The following is a 12928-nucleotide window of genomic DNA, read 5'->3' as shown; positions in this document are numbered from 1 at the left end:
AGATATCCACCACATTTTCACGATATTTAAAAATAATAGCAGATCTACGGGCTCGTAGCGCTGCACAGAGTTCCGCGCTACGAGCTTGCAGATCTGCTATTTTTCAATAGCTAAAGTATAACATAATGCTTAAAACACCAAAAGACCAAAAACTGCAGAACTGCTGGGGTTCCATGTGACAAAATGAATGACGTTGCACAACTTTGATCCCATTTAGCAACTTGACATTCTATTACAGTGGTCCTCAACAGGTCCATGACCGGACCACGGCACACCTCTCTGCGGACCCTGGAGAAATGATAGAATAAAGAGAAGAAAAAAAGTCACCGTGACCGCGAGTTGAATTCTCCGCTCAATGCCGAGCAACGCAATTAACGCTCTGAATTTGAACCGACTGATTGTGTGTGTGCACGACGTGTGTGCCTGTGTATTATGGGCCTGCATGTCATGATGACAATGTTGCGCTGACTGGCTCACTAGTAGCTGTTAGCTGGGGTCGCAGTGACACATTCACACATTCAGTTGAATGTGTGAATGTGTGAACAAAATTTGATTTTTGGAGATGAATAATGAATATTTGTCAAAGTGAAAAGAAAAACATAAATCATACTCTGCACCCCAGTATTGGTTGGTTGGATGGGACCCGATTTGTATAAGCTTGGTTTGACTGTACTAAACAGGCATAGCTGTTTCTAGGGGTGGGGGGCGAGGGGGGCAGCCCCACCCTGTGGGGCCCACGTGTCCCGAGAGGGCCGAGACCCGCAATTGTATTTGCGCGCGCATGAGACTGGACCATGGCCTTATTCAAAAATGATTTGTGGACCTTCAGCATTTCTAGTTGAGGACCCCTGTTCTATTATATTCCATTAAGCTGCATAAAAGAATATCGAGGACAGTTTTTTCAATTTGTGTGCACGTGTGTGTGCACGCGTGTGTGTGTGTGTGTGTGTGTGTGACTCATCATAATATTTGCACATAGACACATGAATTTCACCTCTACACACACACACACGCACATGCACACACTATTCACACATTTCTAATAAATAACATTACATTCTTCCGGGAGATTGATGATAATTACGTGTCGTCCCATTCCCCCACTGTGGCAGAGAAGACTGTAGATAAGAGAGACTAATGTTCCTCCATGCCACTAATGTTCTCATGCAGACAGTCCTACTTACCCCGAGGTAACCTCTGTCACCAAGGAGTAGGTGATGATGATGATAGCACTAATTATGACATGGCTTCCTTGCATTTTATGGACACTTTCCACGTCTATAATTACAAACATATATACTTCTTAAATCAATAAACGGCTCCTGACCCTGTATAATGAATTAATCATAGTTACTCAGTTACTCGTAATGCTTATGTCACGGCCGAAAGCTCTGCTATGAATTATTAAGGAAACGTATGCAGTTAAAACAAACCTCTGGGCATATAAGTTAGTCGGCAACCTCCAGCAGTGAAAGTATACAGAGCATTCAATCGGTCAGCACGTTTAGCAGAAGGCTGTCTGTGATGATGGTGATGATGATGATGATGATGATGATGATGATGATGAAAGCGTGAATACCGTCCGTCCGGCAGGCCTTGTTGTACAGCTGTGACCCCAGTGGTGGAACAAAGTATTCAAATGTTTTACTTAACATTTGAATACAAGCTACAAGTATTGTGAGCTTGTAGATCGGCTATTTTCAAATGGCCGGGCTGACGTGGTCGATGTATGTTATGTAATAACCATCCATCCATCCATCTTCAACCGCTTATCTGTAGTCTGTTTTCTCCCTGCTCGGCACAATGAAACACCATCATTAACATTAAGAGCAGGGAGATAGATATACAATAACAACCCCCCCGTGGGGAACAGAAATAACAGAGCCCACCGGTGGTGCTGGGGTGGTGGTGGGAGCAAACATCACCAGGAACCATATGCAGAAGAGCATGCCGTCTAGGTGAGCTTAAATACCCCGCCCAATTGGTCAGCTGACTGCCACATCAGCGTATGACGTGTATACACCCACATGCAGCATACTGTATTAACCCCTCGAGTATATGTATGCGCCCTTGAGCACAAATTTAAAAGAATAGACAAATTGAAATGTGTATCTGTCATGTGCATGTTACTGATGCATGTGTATTGGTTACTGAGTGCAGAGGTGAAATGAACAAAAGGAGTGAAGGAATCAATATGTGCGTGCGTGCATGTGTATGTGTGTGGGGCGACAGGAAAGATTCTGACATCCTGAAAGCTGGGTCAATACCCCTCTTGTTGCCATGACGACCCAGCATCCAGTGCCCCAAAATAATGCTAAACGGAGAGGAAAGCGAATGAGCTCGGAGCGACAACGAGCATAGAGGGAGAGACACACATGACAAAGAGAGGAGAAATGACGAGCATGACAGAAAAAGCAAGACAACTGTTTCCAAGTAAAAGTGTGCTGTGTCCTTTTTACTCCATGTGTTTCTCAGTAGGTAGACGGAAAATATAATTGCTCCCATTAGCCTGCCTACCCCCCACACACACACACACACACACACACAGAGAGAAAGAGAGCCGTCTAAACCCCGTGGTATCCTGTCGGCTTCAGGACACATGGCCTCCCTGGGTGCTCGTAAGACATTGAACCAACCGACCCAGAGCAGGATGAACATGGATTTGTTTCTCTCCCTTAGCCAAAGGTTTTATGGAGGAGAGAGACTTATTTTTTAATAAGCGGTGTATGGTGGTTGTTCCTTCGGCCCCCATAGACCAGTGGTTCCCAAAAATGTCAGGCCAAGACACAAAAGAGAGATTAGATGTTTGCCCTGCCAGACCCCCAAACTCTGAAAATAGCAGATCTACAAGAACAAGCAGAAATGCAAGACGCACACAAGCCCTAATGCAGAAACTGAGGCACACGAGCGGTTTTAGCTGGCTGCGTATATGGGGGGCGAGTACGTGCATGGGGAGGTGTGTGCTGTTGGTGGGGTCACCAAAAAAAGTAGGACAACTCTCCCAACGGACCAAAAACCTCAACTCAGGCCAGGGGGAGTCTTAATAAGGAGTAGACTCTTACAATAGCTGTGTGCAGCTAATCTTGAATTAGATATACAGAGAAAGGAATATCCGCAGAGTAGTTTCTTCTGAACTTGTTTTATTTTGGGCAAACACAGCAGCAGCAGTCTACCAAAAAATGTCCCTCATGATATGGCTGCCGTGGTATAAAAAGGTTTGCGAACCCCTGGATTAGACTAGGGTTCACTGAGTATATGCATGCGTCACATTTCCCCCGAGGGGACAGGCCTCCATTCCGAAAACCCACCATTCCGAAACCTCGCCATTCCGAAATGTATTTTTCTGAATAATGGTGCACCTTCACCCACTTTCACCCACCTCCACTCACTGGTTATTGAGTAAGTGTATATATATATATATTTTTTTTAAGATATTTTTTTGCGGCTTACGCCTTTATTGATTTTTTAAGGGATAGAAAGTAGGCTGACAGGAAACGGGAGAGAGATGGGGGGATGACATGCGGTAAAGGCCGTGTCGGGTCCGGGAGTCGAACCCGCGGCACACCGCGACTGGATCACCAGTCCGGTGCCCAGACCGTTACGCTACGGCCTGGGCCAAGTGTATATCTTTTAAGCATTGTTAACTTATAGGCTTTTGGCAGTATGATGACAGAAAAAAAAGAAAAAAAAAACTTGTGTAGCTAACTTCTGAGTCGTGGAGGGAAAAATAATGAATACGAAAATGGCTAAATGGAGCCTACAATGTGGATATGGTACTGAGTAAGTATGTATTTTAGCAGCAGGATATGGGAGAAGCATTGCTAACTTCTAGGCTTTCGTTTGATGACGAAAAAAAACAAAAAAAAAGTTGTGTAGCTAACTTCTAGCCTTCTAGTCGAAAAATAATGAATAAGAAAATGGCTAGATGGAGCCTACAATGTGGATATGGTAATGTGGGAGACCTCTTCAGCTTGAATGTGTCTGTATCCCTAATAAGACACGTGCATTAATTGGAGGCATTTCAAAGTCAGCACGACGATGCACCAAGCCCCCAGGACAGGGGGATAATTATTGAAGCACTGATTTCCAAGTGGCCAAATGTGGTATCGCAAGTTTGGGCTGGTTGGGGCCCGCAACACGAACGAGCGAAACGTTTGTTTTGGACCAATGAAATGAGCTCGACTCACAGGCTTGTGCGCAGAGGTAGTTTGTGACATAGACGCATAAAGGACACTATAGGCTGCACTATACTGCACATGCAACTGGGCCCCATGATGTCATTAAAACAGTGTGCCCAACAGTGTACCCGTTAATCCGTTTTGTGCAGGAACCCCTTTTGGTGTTTTAAACATTGTTATAATTTAGCTATTGGAAAATAGCAGATCTACAAGCTCATAGCTCATGATCTTGTAGGTCTGCTATTTTTTTTAAATGTGGCGCAAAGCTTTGAATATATATTCTTTCAGAGCGAACGTTTTAACTCAAATCTTTGCTTCTGAGAGGTTCCTAGAACAACATATTTTCAGCCAATTACATATATTTTTGGGGGTCCTTTACATGAAATATTGGAAACTACTGACATAGAAACATGTTTTTTTTCCAGAAGATTGGCATGATTTAGAAGACATTTTTTAAATGTCAGGCCTAAATGGGTTAAGGGAGTATGCGCAGGGGTATCCGGTCCGCACTACCTATATGGGAATGATATTTGTGTTGCTGTGTTGCTGCAGACATTATTCTTATAGTAACAGGGCTACATAGCTTCTAGCATGCAGCAAACTGGGTCAAAGCTGAATTAAATACCACTGCTTCTACTTTCATTATGGCTGCACTGGAACGGGGTGGGCTGGGTAACTACGCGACTACAGTAGTGGCTCCAGAGGGAGAGTGGAATTGGCTCAGTATAAAACAAGGAGTGCCATTGAAAGCTGCGTCTCTGCTGAACAAAATGAATGCTTGCGCCAACGACGGAGAGGCCATGCCGAATCACAATGCCAAAACACAACGCTTTGTGTCTGCTATTGCTTTTTGAGTGTGAGGCGTGAGATTGACAGCCACCGCTGTAACGATGGAGTATAGAATGGAATTGGAACAAACTGTAGAGAGTGAGGCCTCATTCACACGTATCATACACTAATCAAGCAAATGTTTGGTCGTTTTGGTTTTTTTTTTAGGCCACCACAATGCTTTTCCAATGGGAGTCACATGGTTTGACCAAACATTTTTGTTTGATCGGGGGGGGGGGGGGGGCAGAACACCACCAGCAATCAGCAATGAATCACAAATGTTTGTTGTGGTGGCCTAAAAAAACAAAAAAAACATTAGCTTGATTAGTATTTGATACATGTGAATGAAAGAGGTTTTGTTTGCTCGTGCGTGTTGAGAAGGCTGTGCAGTACAGACTTAATCACTCAGTATAAAAATATGCATATGATTCTTCAAACCAAACACTTCGTCCTGGTTTCTCAGAGCACTGCAGTTTTCCAAACCTACTCATGTGTACAGTCAGCCACGCTGTGAGGGTGTGGTGTGGTGGTGGTGGGGGGGGGGGGTGGTTACTATGTTATATCTTCATCTCTGCACAGTGAGATCCGAGGGCTGACCAGGCAAAAGAGGAAGCATTAGAGGAGGTATTCAAGCCCTATCCTAAACTCACATGACCTCAGGGCTTGAAGTTCTCAGTCCTGGGGACGCATTTCAGTCCTGAGGATTTCATATCGGTCATTTAATTTGATCAGTGCAGATTTGCAAAAAAAATCATTTTCAGTCTTGGCTTTAAGCCCTGTGAGTTTGTGACCTACTCAAACCCCACTGGTCACTGCAGTTGATTGATTTAAGTATTTATTAGCAGTTTTGCAGAACTACAGTACATTTCATGCGCAACTCCATATAAAACCTGTTAACTGTGAGACGACGCCATAAAGCATTACAGTTGTTTACAATAGGGTCCACCATTTTCAATTCATCAGAACATTTAGAGACGTACAGATATAAACTTCTATTTAGCCAAAAACAGGAAATCATCATTAAAGGAGGTAAAAAGGGGGAGAAAAAAACATTCAGTGAGGGGAAAAGGGGTGGGTGGGGGGATTCAGATTTTACGGGGGCCAGTTTTGAATTGCAGCCGTCCGTAGGTGCCCTTTGAGAGCGGATTTGAAGGAGTCAAGTTCAGCATGACTGTAACTGTGACTGTGACAGTACCAGTCAGGTCACTCAAAAGTGGTACATCCATGCAGGCTCGTAGTCTTCAAATAGGTTTTTACCAATGCATCAAACTCATGGGGTGTCGTTTGGGCAGGCACGGAAATCAAGCCGATCCCAGGAACAGTCATATACGGCCACGATCCTCATGGTTCAATCTACACTGTCTATTTAACACATTTTGGGCGGGAACCCCTTTTGGTGTTAGCATTATGTTATGCTTTAGCTATTGAAAAATAGCAGATCTATCCAATCTCATACAAGCTACGAGCTTGTAGGTCTGCTATTTTTGAAAAATCGAATTACAACTGACATAGAAACATAGCTTTTTCAGAAAACTGTCAGGATGTAGAAGACATTTGTAGAATCTGATCTCAGGTCAGCAGACCGTCTCTTGCTCTTTCATGCCCAGCAGTGCTCGCCACTACCACACATGACGGCTTGTTGGAGATAATAATAATATATAACTGTTATATCTGTTTTTGGTCCTGCTTCTGGGGTTTGTGATTTGTGTGTGTGTGTGTGTGTGTGTGTGTGTGTGTGTGTGTGTGTGTGCGTGCGCCTGGAGCATCGTGGGATCAGAGCCAAACTGCCAAATCCAATGCAATATCAGAGCAATAAATTGGTTTAATCTGGACAAGAGTGTCTGACTGAATTAACATTTACGGCAGAATAGTCTTATCAGCCGTAACCAGGCTGAGAATTTATTTTTGAGCGGTGCCTAACTGCTCCAATGATTGGCCGCATGTGTATGTCTGTATCAGGGCCGGACTTACTGTTGGGCTAGGGTGGGCTGCAGCCCGGAGGCCCTCGACTGGGGGGCCCCCCTCAAAAATAAAAAAGAATAATAACTAGAAAAAGTGCCCTTCTGGGCACAGGTCTCCACCAGGATTTCTTCCTCAGCCTAGTGGGAATATGCGTGCACAGTTTCATCGCAATCGGACGCTGCGTTGAGGAGTTGTGGCGATTTGTACAAAGCGGGATACTCCTGAAAACTGTAGGAGCCAATCGTGGCCAATCAGGATGGAATATGAGAAATCAAACAAACCTGTCTTGATCACATGACTATGAAGATCATGTGTACCGATTTGCGTGAAATTTGGATAAAATCTGAAGGAGTAATAATAGAAAATGTGTTTTACATATGTCGGCCTCCTGGTGGCGCTATAAAGAGCAGATGTGAAAAATTCCAGGCAAAGGTTTTTCCTTGGCCTCTAGGGAGTTGGCATACAAAGTTATCCACAGATCCGTGCAGTTAGAGGTAAAAACACTTTTCGGCCAGTTATAGCGCCACCTTGAGGCTGAGTTGAAATTGTTCATGTGGCATTTCGTCCTCGGCCTAGTGAGAATGTGGGTGCACAATTTCACGGAAATCACGCGATGTGTTCATGATTTGCAGCATTTTGTTTGAAACTGAGCACTCCTGTGAACTTTGGAAGCCAATCTTAACCAATCAGGATGGAGTCTGAGAAATCTGAAAGACCGGTTTCGTTGAATGGCTGTAGAGAGACTGTGTACCAATTTGCGTGATGTTTGGACAAAATCTGTAGGTGTACTGTGCAAAAACTTGTTTTGCACAAAGCGGCCTACTGGTGGCGCTATAACAGGCCGTTCTGGCATCGACCGGGTTAACGGTGGCCGAGATATAGCTGCTCACGGACACACACACGGACGGACACACACACACACACACACGGATGGACACACACACGGACGGACACACGGACGGACACACGGACGGACGGAGTGCAAAACATACTCTCCCCCCATGCCTTCGGCCTGGTGGAGACAATCATTTGAAATTGTAAAGCTTTGCAATCCAATTCAAGTGAGATTTATATTTAGTTATTGTACATTTAGTATTATGGTTAAAACATTGAGAGTTTCTGCTCTGCTGTCTGCACTGCAGACAGTGACACTGTGTTGTGGGATAGCCAATGTCGCACATGTCGCTGTGCATGTGCGACTATAGTGTCTGTCTGTCATGTCTGTCTGTCTGCTGTTTGCTGTAAAACTGTTAACTGCATTAGTGCACTATTAGTGGCTTTACTCTTTCTTTATTGCTCATCTCTCTTACTGTGATTTCATAGAGCACATTTACATACTGTAAAACTGCATATGTGCACTAGTGGCTGCATTCATTCAGCGACTAGTCTGTCTGTCTGTCTGCCTTTGTCTTTCCCTTTCTCTGACATAAACAACTGCAATACGATCAAACAACATAATGGAAACCATAGTTACATGATGGAAAGCCAATAAAAATAGCTAACTATTATGGTCACACCTGACTGTGCCTCCATTTCTTCTACACACCAGATGGCAATATGGTAGTCTAGTTTCAAATCAATTAATGAAAGATGTTTCATTTACTGTAATTCAGTATTACTACTTTTTTTTATTGCATCGTAAAATAGTAATTATTGCAAAACACAGCAGTATTTTATGTGCGGTGGCATGGCTATATAGTGGGATCTACCTGCCTTTCCAGGCGCATATGGAACAGAGCGGTGTTCATTTTGATAGCAAATTTTGGTCTCATAGTCTTGAATACAATTTAATTTAGGCTAGTTTTAGTCATATTTTCATGTTGCGAGCTTGTAGATCTGATTTGATTTTCACAGCGCAACACCCGAGCACAACCAAACAATGACTTGTCTTTTAGTTCTACTGGATCTCTTCTCCACTAGTCCGTCCCTAACATTTTAGTGCATTTTTGTTGACAAAATTGTCAATATATTTAGTCTTGGTTTTAGTCATCACAGCTTAGTTCTTATTTAATTTTTGACAGTGAAACAAGGTAGTCGACAAACATTCTTTTCACGCCATAGTTTTAGTCGTCAAAATCAACACTTTCAGGGAGAGCAGCAAGACGAGCCATGCTGGCTATACTGCAGAACAGAACAGAGAGCAGCAGAATGACATCATGCCACTGATCAGATCAGGCACTGCAGGGCGGAGGTGCTTTTACACAGAGAGGGGCAAAGTGTGCCACACAAAGAGATGTGTCCTCGAGTGCACAATTCATAGCAGTGGTTCCCAAACTTTTTCATATCAAGGACCCCCGAATTGATACGAATTAGCCCGCGGACCCCCATTTGAAGAGATATGCCACCCCCCCCATAAGAGAAGATTTTTACGGCTCTAGCAGTGATTCTCAACCATTTTAATTTCAAGGACCGCCTAGTGTGACATTCATTAGGCTATTTATTGGCATTTTTATATCTGGGACCCCGATTTATATTCATAAGCATAACGGCTGACAATAAAGGAGACATGACTCCGCATGACAAAGCGTCTGTGGTTTCATATTGCAGTAAACGCCTATTGAAACAGCCCACTTAAGTATTCAGACCAGGTTCATATGGGTCCATTTATGGCTTTTCTGAAACTGTATTGACCATTGATCACCAAGACGGTTCATATAAAGATATGACTTTCAGACAGGGATCCTGGCAAATAAACGCACTATAGGAAGGAGTTATTATGCAGAGCTATGTAGTAGTAATAGGTTTCGAACGGTCTACCTTTTTATGGCAATTGATATCAAATCAAAGGTTATTCATCGTACACATTCACATCGACCGAGGGCAAACCAAGTGCTGAACAAGAACATGTACAAACGATAAATTACGTTGAAGAGCAAACTGAGCAGAAGAAATCATAAATTAATAAAGTTAAAATAACCCCGAAGGAAGCCAAAACCAACATACAGTACATGGTAGTCACATATAGTCAAACAACATCAAATGGAGTTGGAACAACAGATGTTCAGGAGGCGGAGGAACACACCTCGACCACACCTTCACGCCACTCTCCGCCCTCCACGCCAATCTACCTGAGCCTACTTATATACCCGCCCAATACAACCCAGCATCCTCTATGCTGGGTTGTATAGGCCCAGCAGCATCTCCACTGCTCCACCTCCTCCTCCCGCTCTCCTCACCTCCTCCCTTCCTCGCAGTTCCCACGGGGGGATCAAGTCTTCACGTGTACCGCGGGCTGACCGCCACACGACCCCCTCCCCAAAGACTCCAGGGTTGGCGACCCCCCCCCCCCCCCCCCCCGGAACCCACGCCCCGCCCCCCCCCACTCTCCTCCTCATCATTCATTCATTCATTCAATAAAATCTTTAAACCTTCCACAGGGAGAAAAAGTTTTTAAACAGCCAGGGTCTGGGCAGAGTGAATGGGAAGAGGCAGGTCAGTCCACAGTGTGGGACTGGCACCAGCCACGGCAAAGGCTCGGTCACCTCTATATTGACACATGAGGTTCCGAGCACAGTCTGAGTCAAGAGCAGCTGTTAGGCTGCTTACTGTAGGGGCCCGGACCACTGAAGGGGCCCGGAACGCTACGCCAGTGGTCCGGGCCCCAAGCAGACTCAGTTCTTGCAGCTGACAGCTCGGTGTCAGCTGGATGAATCGGCGAGGATGAATTTGATATTTATTGAAATGCCTCCCGTTTAAACTCGGCATCGATCTAATTGGGCAACTTCACCCTAACCCTGATGACAATACGAGCTATTGTTTACGCCAGTTAGTCATGGATGTGTAGCCATCACATTAACGGAAAGAACTCATGTGCAGCTGTGCAGTTTTAATTGGGCCCTCTCTCAGTAGAAACTGCTACCATGTTAAACCCAAATGCAGTGGGACCATCGTCCCTCTACTTATACTTTGGGTAACAGCAAGCCCATCTTAACCCCTCCTGCAAAAGTGCAATTTCGTCAAATATTCAAAACTATAAGTAACCTGCGTTAAAAATACAATTTATTATACATTTATTATACTGTTTTGTTCAGCGGCAACAACGACACAACGGCACAGAAATCACTTCTGGTCAGACGAAGGAGGAGCCAGGCCCGGGGGCAACCCACAGTGCCTGGAGCCTCCTAGTGTCACCAGCACCTGCTGCTGACGTCTCACCAGCCACCCTAAATCCCCCAAGAGACAGCAGCATGCCACTTGGACACAGGCCTCGGTCGGGTCGCCTGGGGGAGGGTGTCTGTTTTGCAAGTCCCGATAACACCCAGTGACTCCAGGAAACGACGCTGATGATGTGTCCAAGTTTGTGCATCAGTAGATGTTTTATTAACTATAAGTTACAATTTGAATAGTTTAAAAATGTTTCATAAGTCCATTCCCAACAGGAGCTTATTAGAAAAGGAATTGGTTCCCGGTGGCTTGACTGTTGAGGTGTATTTATACTACTGTATTGAAGAATCCCACCCAGTGTGAGGAATAAGCGCTTCCTATGACTGTGTGCTGGCAGGCATGCGGTACTACTCTAGTTCATGTTTCAACAATGTTATTCAGGCGGTACTACTCTTATTTGATGTCTGGCAAGTTTTTCATACAACTCAAGTTCAAAAATGGTGAACTATCCCTTTAAATTGAAAGCCGATTTGGTCGGAAACTGAGAATGGGGAAGTAAAAACCCGGTATGTGACATGTCCCACGAATGTCATTTAATCCCAAAACATACTTTCTGTAAACTATCGATTAGAGAAATGAGTTGAAAATCAAGCTCATTTTTGGTCAAAAAAAAAGAAAGAATCTGAGATATTAACGTTTGAAAATCTGCCGGTCTTATGCTGTCTATGGGGACGCAGATTTTAGGACTGCTACCATACAGGGCACTTGATTGAGTTGATCATCGTCATTTTTTTTTTTTTTTTTTTTTTTTGCGGCTTACGCCTTTTATTGATTTTTTGAAGGGACAGACAGTAGGCTGACAGGAAACGGGAGAGAGATGGGGGGATGACATGCAGTAAAGGCCGTGTCGGGTCCGGGAGTCGAACCCGCGGCACACTGCGACTGGATTACCAGTCCGGTGCCCAGACCGTTACGCTACGGCCTGGGCCTGATCATCATAATTAATTGATTAATTAATTTTAATTAATTAAAAATGCGATCTCGTCGCTGAGCGCCATTAGAAAACGGGCGTGAAAAAGCGATTTTGGCGATAAATTTATTCATATTAAAAAAGGGTGTGTGTGTGTGTGTGTGTGTGTGTGCGCGCGCGCGCGTGTGCGTGTGTTGCAAAGCATTTGCCTTCAATGAGTGTGTGTAACATAAGTCCCGGAAAAGACACGCTGTGAATGTGATTGGCCAGTAGCCTTCAGCAAATGCCCTTCAGCACGTCTAAATCAGAAAGCTGTGGAGTACTTTTGCTTTGTGTTCACTCTTTAATGTTTTCTGTTGGTAATCCCCCATGGCTCTGATGTTGTATTAATAACTTTGTTGCTTGTCTTATTTTGTATTGTAATGTACAGGACCAGGTATATTGTCATGACTGTTATAAAAGATTTGTTAAAAAAATTGGGAGACACGTCGCTCCAATGAACAGCAACGGCCAGTGAGGCATCTATTTTTTTTAATGTGTGTGTGTGTGTGTGTGTGTGTGTGTGTGTGTGTGTGTGTGTGTGTGTGTGTGTGTGTGTGTGTGTGTGTGTGTGTGTGTGTGTGTGTGTGTGTGTGTGTGTGTGTGTGTGTGTGTGTTTCCCTGTGTCTTGTAGATGATGGTAAGCTGTCTCTGGATGAGTTCCAGGCATTCTTCTCAGATGGAACGCTGAACGAAAAAGAACTGGAAAAGCTGTTTCACACCATCGACTCTGATAATACCAGGTTAGCGCTCCCTGTGTGTGTGTGTGTGTGTGTGTGTGTGTGTGTTTGTTTGTGTGTGTGTGTGTGTGTGTGTGTGTGCGTGCGTGCATGCTCTTTCCACCAAG

The 12928-nt window shown here is 44.4% G+C and overlaps 1 protein-coding gene across 1 annotated transcript in view; it reads left to right on the top strand.

Annotated features, from left to right (window-relative positions):
* The window catches only part of necab2 (N-terminal EF-hand calcium binding protein 2), a gene marked incomplete at its 5' end in the record, with an annotated part of 168900 nt that overhangs the window by 44122 nt on the left and 111850 nt on the right, over positions 1–12928 (top strand). Inside the window, one exon of the mRNA XM_083763985.1 lies at positions 12716–12824. Within this exon, the coding sequence (XP_083620111.1) occupies positions 12716–12824 (109 nt within the window). The remainder of the gene's footprint in view (positions 1–12715; positions 12825–12928) is intronic.

This window comes from Protomyctophum parallelum (genome assembly GCF_964188405.1).
Source record: "Protomyctophum parallelum genome assembly, chromosome: 4".
NCBI classification, from domain to species: domain Eukaryota; kingdom Metazoa; phylum Chordata; class Actinopteri; order Myctophiformes; family Myctophidae; genus Protomyctophum; species Protomyctophum parallelum.
This window is presented reverse-complemented; position numbering and strand designations above follow the sequence as displayed.